This window comes from Schistocerca nitens, chromosome 4 (assembly GCF_023898315.1).
Source record: "Schistocerca nitens isolate TAMUIC-IGC-003100 chromosome 4, iqSchNite1.1, whole genome shotgun sequence".
In the NCBI taxonomy this organism is placed as follows: Eukaryota; Metazoa; Arthropoda; class Insecta; order Orthoptera; family Acrididae; genus Schistocerca; species Schistocerca nitens.
This window is the reverse complement of record NC_064617.1, coordinates 615,623,418-615,640,551: the sequence shown is the minus strand read 5'-3', so window position 1 is coordinate 615,640,551 and position 17,134 is coordinate 615,623,418. Positions and strand designations below refer to the sequence as shown.

The 17,134-nt window shown below is 41.4% G+C and overlaps 1 protein-coding gene across 1 annotated transcript in view; it reads left to right on the top strand.

Annotated features, from left to right (window-relative positions):
• LOC126251307 (intermembrane lipid transfer protein VPS13D) overlaps window positions 1–17,134 on the top strand; it is a 520,493-nt gene that overhangs the window by 203,194 nt on the left and 300,165 nt on the right. The window contains 4 exon segments of the mRNA XM_049951633.1: window positions 3,574–3,814; window positions 5,607–5,773; window positions 12,647–12,797; window positions 16,219–16,477. Coding sequence (XP_049807590.1) covers window positions 3,574–3,814; window positions 5,607–5,773; window positions 12,647–12,797; window positions 16,219–16,477 — 818 coding nt within the window.

The following is a 17,134-nucleotide window of genomic DNA, read 5'->3' as shown; positions in this document are numbered from 1 at the left end:
ATAAGCAAACCAATGACATGCGATCATTGATGTGGAATTTAACCCCATAGAAGAAGACATAGAACTTTTTAACCCCAAAGATAATAGCTAGCACTCGTGATGCATAAGCGATGAGCTGTTCGATGCCGTCTGGGTTCTGGTGTGACAAGACAGCACCTATGCCATTCTGGGAACCATCACAGGCCAGGGTTAAAGGTTTGCCCAATGTAAAGGAAGTCAGACAGGAAGCAGAGCACAAACACTGCCTGAGAGACTGAAAAGCGCCTTGACAATCCGCATACCAGACAAACTTTTTGCACTACTGATGAATGTAGTTGAGAGGCTGGCATGTGGGCATGGAGTGGGAATGAACTGAGCGTATTACAAAAGCTTACACAAAAAGACTCGAGCTCCTTCAGGTTTTTGGACACTGGTAGGTTGACAGTGGACTTGATGTCATCATTCATGTGGACAAAATAATCTTTAGTAAGCACATGACCAAAAAAATTCACCTTCAGGGAAAAAACTCCAGTTCTCAACCTTGGAACAAGGGCCATTCTCCAGGTGGTGTTGGAAAACTGACTGAATCACCACCAAAGAGCTGGTCCACATACATGACGAAATAGGGGAGACAATATCCTGATCCTGCCAACACTGCAACTCAGCGTTTATCAAGATGCATGTGGCAAAGGGAATGGGGTGGAGATGACAAAATTTGGGTACGACAATGGCCTCAAAATTTTCTGCTCAGACCAAGATGTTCTCAAACAGCTCCTGTAGGAGCTCTATAATGGGTTCAAATTGTGAATAGGGATGGATTGAGACACTGAATGCACTCTGTCAACTATCTGGGAGCCAAAAACAGAAAATCCAACAAGCCCAAAAGTATTTTGCACCCATGGTTAGTTGGCCACTAACAAGATAAGTTGACGTTCTACATTCTTATAACATGTGGATACAGAGAATTGCTCCCACAAAAGAGCACGCAGTTTAATGTAAGACGTGAGCTGATGAAACGGCCGTTGCAACTCTAGGCACCCCAAGAGCCTGATTGTATCTAAGTTAATTAGGCTGACTGCCGCTTCTGTGTCTGTATGAAATTGCACTGGCTGCCTATCCACTACCAACATCAGCAAAATACTTTGGGGCGACACATGCAGGGATTTGGATGCAGCCCCAGAGTCCAGTGAAAACACCAGGGCATCAGATGACTGACTCACAGCCCATCCACTGTCACAAGCAGTTGCCAGTTGACCTGTTCCCCACCATACCCCACACATGGCCTCCTCATGCTGGCAGTCATGGCTAACATGCATCAAATGACAGTTGAGACCAGACAGCTGGCTTGCCGGACGACTGAAAGGACAATGGTGCTGAGGACCTAGAAAATATTGCTGGCGGGAATGATGACGCTGCAAGTGGTGTGAGCCTGCCGAGCTCGGCATGGGCGAGGACGGAAAGTGCAGTGATGCCACTGCACTGACTTCATCAACAGCAGCAGTCCACAATGACTTGGCAAGAGTCTAGCCGCCTTGGTTATACAGTGGTGCACCAGTGGCTGTTTACCATGTACATCCAGTTGAGCCATCAGCCAATAGTGAATTATCAGAAAGGATGTCCCATGCCATCACAATAAGCTCATGTGATTCTGCAGTTTGAGCAATGTCACTTAAAAAGGGGTCAGACAAGGTCAATGCCCTAATCTGAATGTTGTGATCAGGAGCTAGCCTTACAATCAAGTTCAGAATTAGTGAATATATATGAGGTGGCATTTCGGACACTCTAAACAACACTTGGTGAGAGGCCCTGCAAGAGGATGATCCACATTGCATATGACTGCCCAAGGCACTTGTGATGCTGGTTAAGCTGTAAACCGGCCACCACCAAATGGGTTGATGGCAAAAATGGGGTGTAAGCAACTAACAAAGTTCATTAAAGGGAAGTTTCTCAGGCTCATTGGAGTGCTTCAAAATTTGAGCAGCTTGCACACTGTTCAGTTGCGCTACATGTCAGCTTGTCTTCTCCTTCATGATGTCCACTGGCAGGTATAGTTAAAGAAATAAATTCAAAACCTTTGTACACATACCAAATATATTTACAAAAATTCATGAACTCTGTGAAGTTGTAATTGGTTGTAAATAAATTATGATCTAGGCAAAAATGTAGTAGACACAATGTGCTACATAAAAGAAAATGAAAGGCAGAAAAATTTTTTGTTTAAAAATGACACAATGGATATTTGTATACTAAATTCTGAAAACTCACTCTGCAACAACTTGTATCTGAAGAGCTAGAACTCTTTGTGGCCATAAAGATAAAGTTTTTTTATGCATTCCTTGCTTAGTTTCAGTTGATGATTATAGTGTTTTATTGAAAAACGTTGTGGTATTTTCCTGCTCCCATCCGTACTTAGTCTGAGATGTTGCCCCATCTCTGATGATTCTGTTCTTGATGGAGTGTTACACCTAAAATTTTTACTCTTTTTGTTGAAACTCTGAAACCTGCAAAATGTGTCATGACTTCCTGTGTGTTTTAAAAACAGTGCATAAGTGTTAGACATTCTCATTCACTGCACTCTGCTTGCTTCTCGCCCACTGTAACTACTTCATGTACTTTCGTGCCTCACATCTTACTTCTCTGATTCGAAGGTTTGAGCACTTTCGCTATCCTCTTGTGCCTGAACAATCTGCCCTTACTTTTACTGATTTCTTTTTTTCCAACTCTTCTAATGAAGGTAGGTTGACAGTACACTGGTAGGTTGACAGTGGTCTTGATGTCATCATTCATGTGGACAAAATAATCTTTAGTAAGCACATGACCAAAAAAATTCACCTTCAGGGAAAAAACTCCAGTGCTCAACCTTGGAACAAGGGCCATTCTCCAGGTGGTGTTGGAAAACTGACTGAATCACCACCAAAGAGCTGGTCCACATACATGACAAAATAGGGGAGACAATATCCTGATCCTGCCAACACTGCAACTCAGCGTTTATCAAGATGCATGTGGCAAAGGGAATGGGGTGGAGATGACAAAATTTGGGTACGACAATGGCCTCAAAATTTTCTGCTCAGACCAAGATGTTCTCAAACAGCTCCTGTAGGAGCTCTATAATGGGTTCAAATTGTGAATAGGGATGGATTGAGACACTGAATGCACTCTGTCAACTATCTGGGAGCCAAAAACAGAAAATCCAACAAGCCCAAAAGTATTTTGCACCCATGGTTAGTTGGCCACTAACAAGATAAGTTGACGTTCTACATTCTTATAACATGTGGATACAGAGAATTGCTCCCACAAAGGAGCACGCAGTTTAATGTAAGACGTGAGCTGATGAAGCGGCCGTTGCAACTCTAGGCACCCCAAGAGCCTGATTAAAACTTAACATAAGTTAGATAATGAACAGCATTTAATTTGTATTTTAGTTCTGGTCTAGTTTTATGCCTGTGACAGCTAGCGATAATTTAACATGTGGGTATATTATTGGTGTAATTGCTGTTGTACACAACAAACTGTGTGTTATTATATTTTCTGATACTTATGGGAAAAACATACTCAATAAATTCATTAATGTATAACTTTTCTCTCCTCTTTTAGATGTGCCTGCGATCTCTGTTGATGGAGGATTTGATGAAGGAACCTGGAGACAAACATCGTTGTATAGTTGTGTCATCTGCACAGAGCGATGGTCAGTATGTGCAACCGCCTTCATTTGTCTCAAAGTCATGTCCAAATCTTGCTGCTACATTAGCAGTACAGCCACCTCCGGAGGTCAGAGGATCACTTCCATGTCACCTGGGGACTGGTTTCAGAAGACCAGCAAATATTACAGCTTCAGGTAAGATCTGGAAGCAGGTTTGTTCATTTGCAAAATTGGATGGAGGTTCTTGATGAAGAGCTCCGTCAGACACATTAGTGAACATCAGGCCTTTACTACATGCTAAAGTATGTGTCAAATACTGGTTTACATTTGGTTTTGGTAGTGGAAGAGGAGCATGGTGGAAGGGGTGAGGAAACAGTAGGGAAAAAAGGGAGTTGGTGGATGTGGAGGAGGAGGAGGAGGAGGAGGAGGAGGAGGAGGAGGATGGAGGGGGCGGGGGTCATGGGTCATGAAAGGGCAGCATGACTGGTATTTTGAAGAAGTAGATATATTTTGTCAGCTTAGGTTATACCATTGTTACTTTAGCAATATAATCAAAAGGATGGTTGCTACTCACGATAAAGCATGGATGCTGAGTCACAGAAAGACATAACAAAAATGACTGTCGGAAAGTTAGTTTGTGGCCTAAAAGGCCTTGTTGGCCTTTCTGACTGTCTTTTTTGTTGTAGCTTTCTGAGACTGTTCATTTGGGATTAGATCTGGTGAGTTGGGAGGGGGAGGGGGCAGCACATAATTTGGAACTCACCACTGTGTTTCTCAGACCACTCCATCACATTCCTGGCCTTGTGACATGTGCATTTTCTTGTCAAAAAATGCCACTGCCATTGGGAAACGTGTACATCATCAGAAGTGTATGTTGTCCCAACTGGTGTACAATACTTCTTGGCCATCATGGTGCCTTGCACAAACTCCACTGGGCTCATGAATGACCATGTAAATGTTCCCCAGAGCGAAGTGGAACTTCTACCAGTTTGTCTCCGTCTTGCAGTACAGGTGTAAAGGAGCTGCTTTACTGGAAGATGATGGATTCGTGCCCTCCTGTTGGCGTGATGAAGAAGGTGTCGGGATTCATCAGACCATGTAATGCTCTGCTACTGCGCCAACATCCAGTAATGATGGTCATGTGCCCATTTCAGTCATAGTTGTTGGCCACAATGATTTGCAAATGCTAGAAATTTTTTCAAGGCTGTTGAAATGGTTACTTGGGTGTCTTGAACATAACTTTGGCACATATGGAAAGGTTGTTAGGTAGGAATGTTGTCATTTAAGTGCTTGACCTGAGAAAGTTGTAGCCCATCCATGCAACCATCCAGTCAGTAAAACCAATAACATGAACCTACCTATTATCATGTATTCCATCTTTTCAAAACACGTAACATCAAAGGCAAGTCTATATCTAGAACTATTCATGTATTTTACCAGCCGACATGTTTGCTGCATGGCTAATACTTATGATTGATCGCTAGCATACAGACAGGAAGGACAAATGTATGCAAATGGACTGTCCCTCTTGTAGATGTCCTGTCCACACCCCATTTTCCTCTCATTTATTGATGTTTGTTAGAATTTTCTTTATTTATGTCCAATAGGTGTTGATTTTTTATCTCTATTAATTGTAGTTTTCGTATTACTCCTTTCCCTAACCGTACAGTTTTTTTTCTGTGTCTACCTGAAACTGGCATAATACTTATTGGTGTTTTATATTTGACCTATTATCTCTGACATATTTTCCTTAGTGAATAGGGGAAGTATCTGACATGATTATTCCTTGATATCAATTTGTTGAAAAGCATGCGCACCTGTTTTAGTGCCTCTAAATCATAATTTTTTGTGAAATTAATGTGAGTGTGGCCGTTGTGCCTGTTTTGATTTTTAGTCTGAGAGAATGCCATATAATATACTCAAACAGCTGATCCTGTGAACTATTGATATTATAAGACAAATTTAATTTCAATTTTGTTTGTTATAGGTAGAACGCTCCAGAAAACAAAAACTGTGGAATACCCATGCACACCACCACCATCTCCACGTGCACACGGATCACCTCAACGAATGTTCCGGGAAGATAATCTCATGCACATAAATGTTGTACTTGTAGATACAAAAGCACCAAATTTTGCTTCATTTTATAATTCTGTAAGTATTCATCCCACTTGTCTATCGTGTTGAGTTTGATTTTTGGTTCACTATGAGTATGCTGATTGTGTGTATGTTTTAAATTAGATTATTGTAGGTACAAGGGACAGTTATAAAGTTTTAACTTTTGCTTTGAAAGGACAAAGTTATGTACTAAAGTAGAGATGGGCTGTGCCATTTGGTTTTGGCTCTTGTAGCTGCATGCTGTGGTAATGTGATGGGAGTATTTCATTGTGTACCAGGACTGCGGGCATGAACCAGCTAACAAAAAATTGAGTATGTTATTCTATTTTGTAAGGTGATAATTAAACTTTGGTTGCCCCTGTGACACAGATGCAAGATGATAAACTACTCATCTGCAAATGAATGTGGGTTTAAAGTTCAAAGGAACAGAGGATGAAATAATAAACCTTGTAAAACACAAAAAAGTAACAGTTACATGAAATAAAAGCAAAACAGTAGCTGAAATAAAGGCAGCCCATCTGAAACTGCTCATCTTTTTACATCCATAAAATCAAAACCAGTTGCTGGGTAATTTTCAGTGCTATGTTGCTCCTTTCCATTCACTGTAATTTCCTTGGATCATCCTTTACATGGTGCTCACAAAGTAGTTGAGAAATTGTTCCTCATTGCCTATAGCTCTTCGTCAGTGGTCGCCATGAGGCCATTCAGTGTGTTAGGAGGGTTTGTCACTATAAGCATAACATGTTCCAAGCATGCTCAGATTTATGTCAGCAGATAGTGCAGGCCATTATTTTTGTTTGCTTCGTGCCTCCTACAGGAAGCTGTTCATGAGGTTGGCAAGGTGTGCCCATGCATTTTCGTCTGGGGGGAAAGGGTGGGGGGTGGAGCCTTGCTAGGAGCCGAACTATTGTCCTGTACAGGTAGCCAGTGACTAGAAGGCAGGTATCTGGTTACACAGCAGGATCAACAGCTTGGGAAGGAAGCAGATGCATGAAGGAAGAAACTCAGTACCTTAGCAGATGGCTGTAGTGAGCTAGGGACGTACAGAACTGCTCAGACGATGGGCGGTGAAAGTTCGCCACAATACCACCCCCAAACATGACTGCCTTGCTGAATTTATTGGACTGCTTGCCTGAGATGGGCATTAGTATATGACTAGGTCCATACACTTCTATGATCATCATCAAGCAGAAAATAAATCCTGTACTTATCAGTGGCGAGAACCTGACAACATCGATCCTGATTCCACTCCAGGTGCTCTCGTAACCATCTTCTTCACTCCCTACAGTACTTAGAATATTTGCACTGTCATTAATATGGATGTGTAGAGGCCAAATTATTTGTGTGCATATGGTTATGTACTGTCTGGGGCAACACAGCTGTCCCAATTTCCTTGAAAGAAGCAGCTTGCAGTTTTGTTGTCTTCTCCTCCACACACCTAAAAGCCACAATTTGTAGGTAGCTCTCTTCAGCTGCATTCGGGAGGACGACTGTTCAATCCCGCGTCCGGACATCCTGATTTAGGTTTTCCGTGATTTCCCTAAATCACTCCAGGCAAATGCCGGGATGGTTCCTTTCAAAGGGCACGGCCGTCTTCCTTCCCCGTCCTTCTCTAACCCGATGAGACCGATGACCTCGCAGTCTGGTCTCCTTCCCCAAAACAACCAACCAATCTCTTCAGCTTGTTCTTTTGATTGTGGGGGAAGGCAGATTTTCAGTGTTTTGTTTCTCACAGCAGCCAGAATGAATGGTGTACTCGAGTCGCATTGCTCCAGCCACAGTTGGAGGCATAGTTCTCTACTGAACAGCACTGAGAGTGCAGGTTTACTTTTATCTAAGTTACGTAGGTGACTGTATGTAGCAAATTCTTGTGTTTGAATGAGTATTGAGAAAGAGCTTTCTAACAAAAAATAAACGATAACAGCAACAGTACAAACATCTACATCTACATCTACATTCTACATCTACATTCATACTCCGCAAGCCACCCAACGGTGTGTGGCGGAGGGCACTTTACGTGCCACTGCCCGCATCTCGTGGTCGTGCGGTAGCGTTCTCGCTTCCCACGCCCGGGTTCCCGGGTTCGATTCCCGGCAGGGTCAGGGATTTTCTCTGCCTCGTGATGGCTGGGTGTTGTGTGCTGTCCTTAGGTTAGTTAGGTTTAAGTAGTTCTAAGTTCTAGGGGATTTATGACCACAGCAGTTGAGTCCCATAGTGCTCAGAGCCATTTTTTTTACGTGCCACTGTCATTACCTCCCTTTCCTGTTCCAGTCGCGTATGGTTCGCGGGAAGAACGACTGTCTGAAAGCCTCCGTGCGCGCTCTAATCTCTCTAATTTTACATTCGTGATCTCCTCGGGAGGTATAAGTAGGGGGAAGCAATATACTCGATACCTCATCCAGAAACGCACCATCTCGAAACCTGGCGAGCAAGCTACACCGCGATGCAGAGCGCCTCTCTTGCAGAGTCTGCCACTTGAGTTTATTAAACATCTCCGTAACGCTATCACGGTTACCAAATAACCCTGTGACGAAACGCGCCGCTCTTCTTTGGATCTTCTCTATCTCCTCCGTCAACCCGATCTGGTACGGATCCCACACTGATGAGCAATACTCAAGTATAGGTCGAACAAGTGTTTTGTAAGCCACCTCCTTTGTTGCTGGACTACGTTTTCTAAGCACTCTCCCAATGAATCTCAACCTGGTACCCGCCTTACCAACAATTAATTTTATATGATCATTCCACTTCAAATCGTTCCGCTCGCATACTCCCAGATATTTTACAGAAGTAACTGCTACCAGTGTTTGTTCCGCTATCATGAGGGTGGTGACATTTTTTTAAAGCAGTTTATGATTACCTGTGGTTGAATTTGTGAATTTTTGAAGCTGATTCACTGTTATAAATATGTCATCACTGTTATCTTCTAGGTAATTTTGTTATTTCAATTTCTAATTTGATACAGTAGTTTTGTGTGGCTGTATGTTACTCTTCTCTATAGCATTACTCTTCTCAGTGTCCGTTCTTTCTCTGCTTTTCTGTGTTTATTCACTGCCTTTCAAAACGCATCTACTTCGGAACCACACTGTGTCAACGACTGTCTGCACACAACACAAACTTCACGACGGAGCAGATTGTTGATGCAAGCCCCAGATTCTCTCCTCTGAAAATTAATTACATTTATTCCTGTTGATCCCACTTCATCCCAAAACAAATCCTGACCTAATCATCCTACCTGCTGACAAAGCTCCACCACTGTTGTTATGAATCGCAGTGACTACCTGGCAGAAGGCCTCTGCAAATTGTCTGGCTCCTCCAACTATAAGCTTTGCCAGAGTTATCCCATCCCAAAAGTCCAACACAAACTCCAATCCCTGCTTAAAGTCTTAGGCCCTTCCCAGAACATCTCCTTTGAATCCATTTCCCTCCTCACCCTGTCACAGCCCGCACACCCACCTTCTACATGCTCCCCAAGATCCACAATCCAAACAGTCCTGGATCCCCATTGTGGCTGGTTATTGTGACCCCTACTGAAAGAGTTTCAGCACTCACTGATCAACACCGCCAACCAGTTGCCCATAATCTAGCCTCCCATGTCAAAGACACCAACCACTTCCTTCACTGACTCTCCACCATCCCCACCCCTTTACCTCCTTGATCCCTACTCGTCACTGTTGATGCCACCTTCCTATTGACCAACATACAACATGCCCATGGTCTTACTGCTATTGAACACTACCTTTCCAAATGTCCTTCAGACTCCAAATCCACTGCCTCATTCCTGATTCACCTGACTAACTTTATCCTAACACGCAGCTACTTCTTATCTGAAGGGAAGGTATATTAACAGATAGGTAGCACAGGCGTGGGCACCTGCATGGCACCCTCCTGTGTCAACCTTTTTATGGGCCATATAGAGGAGACCTTCCTAGTGTCCCAAGACACCAAACACCTAGTCTGGTTCACATTCATTGATGATATCTTCATGATCTGGACCAATGGCCAAGACACCCTATCTTTGTTCCTTAACAACCACAACACTTTCTCTTCCATCCTTTTCACGTGGTTCTCCTCAGCCCAGCATGCCACCGTCCTAGATGTTGACCTCCTCCTCTCTGATGGCTCCATTTGCACCCCTGCCCACATTAAACCCACCAACCACCAACATTACCAACATTTTGACAGCTGTCATCTCTTTCACACCAAAAAATCCTACCCATATAGCTTGGCTACACAGAGATGGCATATCTGTAGTGAGAAAAACTCCCTTGCTCAGTATGCTGAGGGTCTCACTAAGGTATTGACAGACAGGCACTATCCCCCAAACCTAGTTCTCCTAAGTGATTTCCCCTCACAATCACCAATCCTCCCCAACCCTCAAAATGCAGCCACAAAGGAGTGTTCCCTTCATCACCTCGAAGTGGAACAACCGAACCACATTCTTCACCAAGGCTTTGATTACCTATCATCGTGGCTTGAAATGAGGGATATTCTACCCGAGATACTTCCCACCACCTCCTAAAGTGGTGTTCCATTACCCTCTCAACCTCCACAACATCCTGATCCATCCCTATGCCACTCCCAGTCCCAACCCCCTTGTCACAAGGGTCATATCCCTGTGGATGACCCAGGTGCAAAACCTGTCCAATCCACCCTCCCTGTTACAGGTTTGTCATACCCCATCAGAAGCCAGGCCACCTGTGAACGCAGCCATGTCATTTACCAGCTCTGCTGCAATCATTACAGCACTTTTTATATTCGTGTGACAACTGACCAATCGTCCACCAGGATGAATGGCCACTGCCAAACTGTGGCCATGAGTAAAGTAGACCAGCCTGTGTCACAACCTGCAGCTGAACATAACACACTTGATTTCAATGACTGCTTCAGTACCCAAGCCATCAGGATCATTCCCTCTACCACCAGCTTTTCTGAACTGTGCAGATGGAGTTATCCTTACAATTCTCTACCCCTGTAATTATTCCGGCTTCAACCTACAGTAAAATACTGTCCCTACACCTTCCACCCAACAGTTTCCATCCTGTCTGTCCTATCACCTCCTCCCCATTCTCATATCCTATCCTGTTTTTTTGCAGCCCTCTGCCAGTGCATCCCCATGTCTTTCCCCTCCCCTCTCCTGTCCTGTTTTTTTCACTTTTTTCCTCACCTCTGTGTCCCACAACCTCTTGATGCTATGCCTGTTGGCAGTCTAGTTCCTGCACACTCCAACAGACAGCATTTGTCCCTCGCCCCACCCACACAGTACTTTCCCTTACCCTTCCCAACCCCTCCAGATTGCTGCTTGCATCATATGTGATGTTGCATTCTGGCTCGAGAAGCTGGAGTTGGCAGTTTTGTATGCTTGAGGTTTGTGTAGTAATTTATCTTTTCCTACATTATTGTATGTGTTAAATGTTACGTCATTATGGGTCACCCAAGAAAGACATGCATTCATTTTTCTCCATGATGGATCTTCTCTTAATCTTGTTAAATTTCCTGTTTCCTTATCTATGTTGTCCTCCTGTACTTAGTATCTGCTCTTATATCTGCCTTCTCCAGCAATATTTTATCTACTTGTCTCCCTTGTAACCTGACACTGGTTCATATTCTGATTCACCAACCCTAGTCATATCCTATCAGACTCTCTCATCAAAGGCTCTACTCTGTTAATGAAAATGTGGAACACAACAAGCTGTGTTTGGTGTCACAGCTTCATTATAAAAGTCACAGCTTCATTATAAAAGTCACTTGAGAACATAATGTACCCAAAATACGAAACAATTTATAGCAAAATTAGGAACAGCACATCTTAAAAATGTACTATGAAATGTGAACCAGTGCTATGCAAGATGGTTCACTGTGTCATGAGCCAAACCTAAGAGACATTACATGGAATAAATATGTGGTGAATTTAGCACTAAAACTTGAGATTCTTGAAATAAGATGTTTCAAGCCATCAGTTCATTAAAGGTCTATTTTCATTACAATTTGTTGTGATCAAAGAAATTTTGGGCTTACAGCTATTCATCATTTACTACACACCGCTATATTGTACCTGTTACTCAACCTCCAGTGAGCCATCGAAGGCTGTTCTACCACATGCCTTTGTTGGAAATTGCATCCTTGACCACATTCACATCTCTTGTGGATGCATCATCACATTCACTTTAAAGCTGCTTTTTTACGCAATTGGCAGACATAGTCATAACATGTTACTGGTTCTCTTGTATCATTGTCAGGTGTCAGCCTCGAAAAAATTACATAAAAATGGCATTGTACAAAGAAATATACACTTGAAAATGGGTATCATGTCACGAAATACATCATATATGAATAAAAGAAAATTGTGACTTGTAGCAGAAAAGTTATTTATAAATAAACCCAGTGTTTTTACAGTTCAGGCTTTCACAAAAACTGTTTTTAATATACAAAATCAGGTGTCAACCACTACAGCAAGTGTAGTGCCTGCCAACATTCAAACAGTGTGGCAGCAAGTACCCAGGGTGGCTGTCAACATGTGTTCTATGTGGTCTCAGTATTACATAAATGACACTTGATGTGGATAGCGTCTTAATTAGGGTGTGCATGGACCTGTGAGCCCTTAGTTGTTAAATGTATTTGATACATGTAAACTATTTTCATTGTACTCTTGTTGATGTAACTTCATGCCCCAATAAATTGTGTCTTTAATGATCTTGTGTATCCTTATGTTCCTAAGTAGAACATTAATATTGTAATTGTTGATCACATTGCATGCTCCAGTTGTCGTATTTCAAATTGCTTGACATATGTTCAGGCTGCTGGAAGCAATATTGTGTAAGGTGCATTGAGATTATCATGTTAAATTCTAGTTCTTGTCATTCTGAAGTCCACGTTTAAGGAATACAGTTTGTTACTTTATTTTACTGCTAGGTACAACGTTCAGTGACAGTAGATTTCAATTCCCTGGATATTGTGGCCAACATTGAGTCCTGGGTTGTTGTATTTGACTTCTTCAGCATTGGCTCTGGAATGCCATCAATATCAAGAACAGTCTCACCCGAGGGGTCATCGGAAGCAACAGGTATGTGCTCTGTAATTGTGCCTTTGCACTGTGAACCATTCTGACAGCAAAATGTAATTTGACTGGCAGCAAGTAAAATTCTTTTTGGCAGATAGTCTATTTTTTCGAAGTTATTAAGTAAACACCCCTATTTACTTTGTTGCTCATTATAGATAGATCTGTGACCCAAGTGTTGTGGCTATCACACTAGGAATACAGAAATTTTGAATGCTTCCTCCAAAATCCCCTTCATTGTATTCACCTTCACATGTTTTTGAGGTGATCTTTATAAACACTTCAACTATTTTGAATCTTTGGAAGCCATTTAGAAAACAGCACATTCAGTGTCCTGGATGGTTCAAGACGAGTATCAGGGTGTTAAGACTACGTAGCATTTATTACGTTCAACGTATAATTATAAATAATACATCAAATAAAAGAGTGACTTACACAGTTTTATTTGTATACCTGTGTACATGCACTATTTTTGGTCTCTTCCTGTCAGAAACCACTACTTGCAAAAATGGCAACTAATGAACAGAAAGCTTTTTGTGTTTTACAGTTTGCAAGGATTAATCTGTTGTTACAGTGCAGTGTGCATTCCGTATGAAGTTCCATTATAATCCTCCAAGTGACGGCAACATCCATAGATGATACCATCAATTTGAAGACACCAGCTGATTTTGCTAAGGGAAGTGTAAGGGATGACCAAGAGTGACTGAAGAATGCATTTAACAAGTGAGAGTCCGGAAAGCGAGATATGAATTAGCAATTCCAGTGACATCTTTGTGGTGACTTACAGCCATGTTTAGAATTATTTTCTTATCAATGTTTCACCTAAGTGGAAATGTGAGCACATCAGGGGGTCTGCAAATCTCACAGGAAGGTACAATTGCAACAAGAATCTCCTATATGGAATGTTTTTGTATTGTATCCTGGCGGAAGGTTTATGGGTCTTCCTTGTTCGGTGAAGCAACTGTAATTTATGTTTCTTATATTGATATGCTAAAACTAGGGCATTTCCTCAATTGGAACAAGCTGCACTACATAACATTGGCACCAAGATAGTGCACCACCTCACTGGCATAACTCATTATGGGATTGGTTAAATGACGTACCTGACTGCTGGATTGGCTGCAAGGGGCCGGATGACAGAGCACATTTTTCATAGCCTCCATTTACACCCAATCTGATGCCATTCAGTTTTTACTTTAGTGGGTTCATAAAGGATCATGGGCATGTGCCTTTGCTACCAGCTTATCTACCTGACTTACGGAACAGAACTGAAGCAGTTGTTGAAACAATTACTTCAGACACACTGATCAAAGTTTGGGAAGAACTTGCCTATCGATTTGATGTGTGCCGCATAACGAGTGGTACTCACATTGAACAACTGTAAGAAAATTTGTTTGAGTTACTCTTTTGTGTGATGTATTATTTATAATTGCAAGTTGACTGTAATACATGCTAAAAAGCCTTAGAACCTCAATACACATTTTGAAACATCTGGCACTTTGTTCAGTGATAATCTACAAATAACCAGCCTTGAATGAGAATGGCATTCTGCAGCTTATCCTTCATTGCCTGAACCATAAAATATTAAAAAACACAAACCTGGGAATAAGAAATATGAAATTACGTTGGCTGTCTCGTATGTAGTTCAATAGGTGACAGTTCTTGATCATGCAAGATAAGGGATAGGTGCTGTGTCGTGATGCAGCACATGATTATAAAGTGCTGACATTGGAGTCTGGAGTGTAATCGTATATGGAAGTGAAACACTGGATCTAAGCAGGTCAGACAAAAAGAGAATAGTAGTTTTTGAAATGTGGTGCTACTAAAGAATTCTGATGATTAGATGGGTTCGATATGGAGGTAATATATCAAATTGTGGAGAAAATAAATTTATGGCACAACTTGATGAAAAGAAGGGATTGATTCATGGGACACATCAAAGTATTGTCAGTTTGCTAATAGAAGGAACTGAGGAGGGGGCAAACATTTTAAAAGGAGGCCAATTTTTGTGACTACAGCAAGAGGTTAGACTAAATGTAGATTGCAGTAGCTATGCAAAGATGAAGAGACTTGCACAAGATAGAACAAAATGGAGAGCTACATCAAGCTAGTCTTGCCATGGCTACAGCTGGGAGAGGGAACTGTTTTAAGGTTAAATGCCTCATTATGACAGATTTCATTAATAGAGATCCAAATAAACTGTGTCACACAGAAAAGAAACTTTTTGAATAACCTTACCATTATGCATTACAATATTATATGATTTAAAAACAAAAGAAATACAAAATAAGAACAGCTTTTGCTTGCTTACAGGGAAGTCAATAATTTTGTAACTTCTACATTTACAAAAGATCACATGTACAAAAGATGTTCAAAATTTGTGCTGTTTGCTCGAATGCAAGTATTGCATTGCTCAATCATCCTTTCTCACCTAAGCCCAACTACCCCAAGTGTTATGAGATACATCTGGCAATGTCACATGTTCATTTCTTATCCATAGGATATTTCCCTACATTTACAGCCCCATGGCTCTTATGTTAAATTACTTGTCTCAGCATCATCTGTGTTGCTTTGGGGGTTTTCATATGTTAATAAGAATGACCCTGTATATCTAACAAGCAGAAGTAATTCTCTTTGCTGACTATGCAAGTGTTACAAGCAAACTTAATGGGGTAAGTTAAATACTCGAAAACGTAAATAATATATTTCTTGAGAATCAATAACTGTTCTCTACTAATGGACTGTCACTGGATGTAGATAAAACTTGATAATTGCAACTCAGGGCTGCACAAGAGCAGACCACACCATTAGAAATAATAAACGAAATAATATTCTGATTTTGTTGTCTCTGTGTGCTGAGGCCTGGAGATGACTGTGTGTGTGTGTGTGTGTGTGTGTGTGTGTGTGTGTGTGTGTGTCTTCTCTACACATGAAGAAGGACTTAGTGGGATGGCTCATCCAAAGGTCTACATTTAAAAGCATTGTCTGCTTCTAAACATGGTGAGTAGCAATCCTGATTCATATTATTAGTCTGTTGTGGATTTTCCAATATTTGGTAAATTCTGTATTCTTAGCTGTTCATTTTGTCAACAGGAAGTTGCATGTTGCAGATGTTCTAAAGCGTCTAAGCTCTGCGACTTTTGTATTACAAATAATAGCAGGTTTTGGAGATGAAAATGTCAAAATGTTGATTCATTTTTCCTATTTTCACTCACTAATTTCTTATGCCATCATATCTGAGGTCTTTACCTTCAAATCTCTTTTTCACAGCTTTGCTAATGTTTTATTTATCTTTGTGTGTAATTTCACATGATTTTTAATAGTCAGTTTTTGAATTCCTTGAAATTGCATTTGCACTTGCAAAATACTTCAGATATCATATGTAGATGTAATTGATTAAATATGCTCCTTCTGTGGTCTGTTTCAGTGAAGGAACCAGATACTATTAATTCAGACTTGGAGGTGGATGTAAGATCTGTGACCTTAGTGTTAAACCTTCCAGCACATGAGGTTGCTTGTGCTAATATCTCCAATTTGCACACTACTGTCCGCTCTCGAGGCCAAGATACTTATGTGGATGGCCGCTTGGGAAGTATGTCCCTTTTGGACGTATCCCCACATAATCATCTTTACAGGGAGCGATTTATTTCATCAGGCCATGAGGCTCTTAATTTCACTTACTTTAGGTAAAGAATACAATTTTTTTTAGGGATAAGATTGTGGAAACAATGATAAAGTATCAAGAAATGTGGAAATCATAAAATTAATGAACCAGATTATTACTTATTAAGCAGGAAGATACTTAAGTATATTCGTAGTTAAGAGTGCTTTTATCATTGGTAGGTGCTGTGCTGTACTGATTTGTCAGCTCACAGACTATTAGTGTGTACCACAGTTACAAAACTTGCACAAAACAAAAACAAAATTTATCAAAATGTCTGATGATAGTTTTGTTATATATTAACAGGTCAGTAGTACATTACAAAAATCACAGGGAATTGTCTTGATATAGTTCTGTTGTATCTTGGCATATACATGTGGCTAAATTTTCAGTATTGAATTAATTAATATCCACAGTGGAATTATGTAGACCAGGGGTTGGCCACTTACCTTAGTCCGCAGCTCATGGTCTTGCGGTAACATTCTCGCTTCTCGCGCACAGGATCCCTGGTTTGATTCCCGGCGGGGTGAGGGATTTTCCCTGCCTTTGAGATGACTGGGTGTTGTTATGTTGTCTTCATCATCATCATTCATCCCCATTACGGTCGGAGGAAGGCAATGGCAAACCACCTCCGCTAGAACCTTGCCTAGTACGGCGGTACGGGTTTCCCGCATCATCCCCT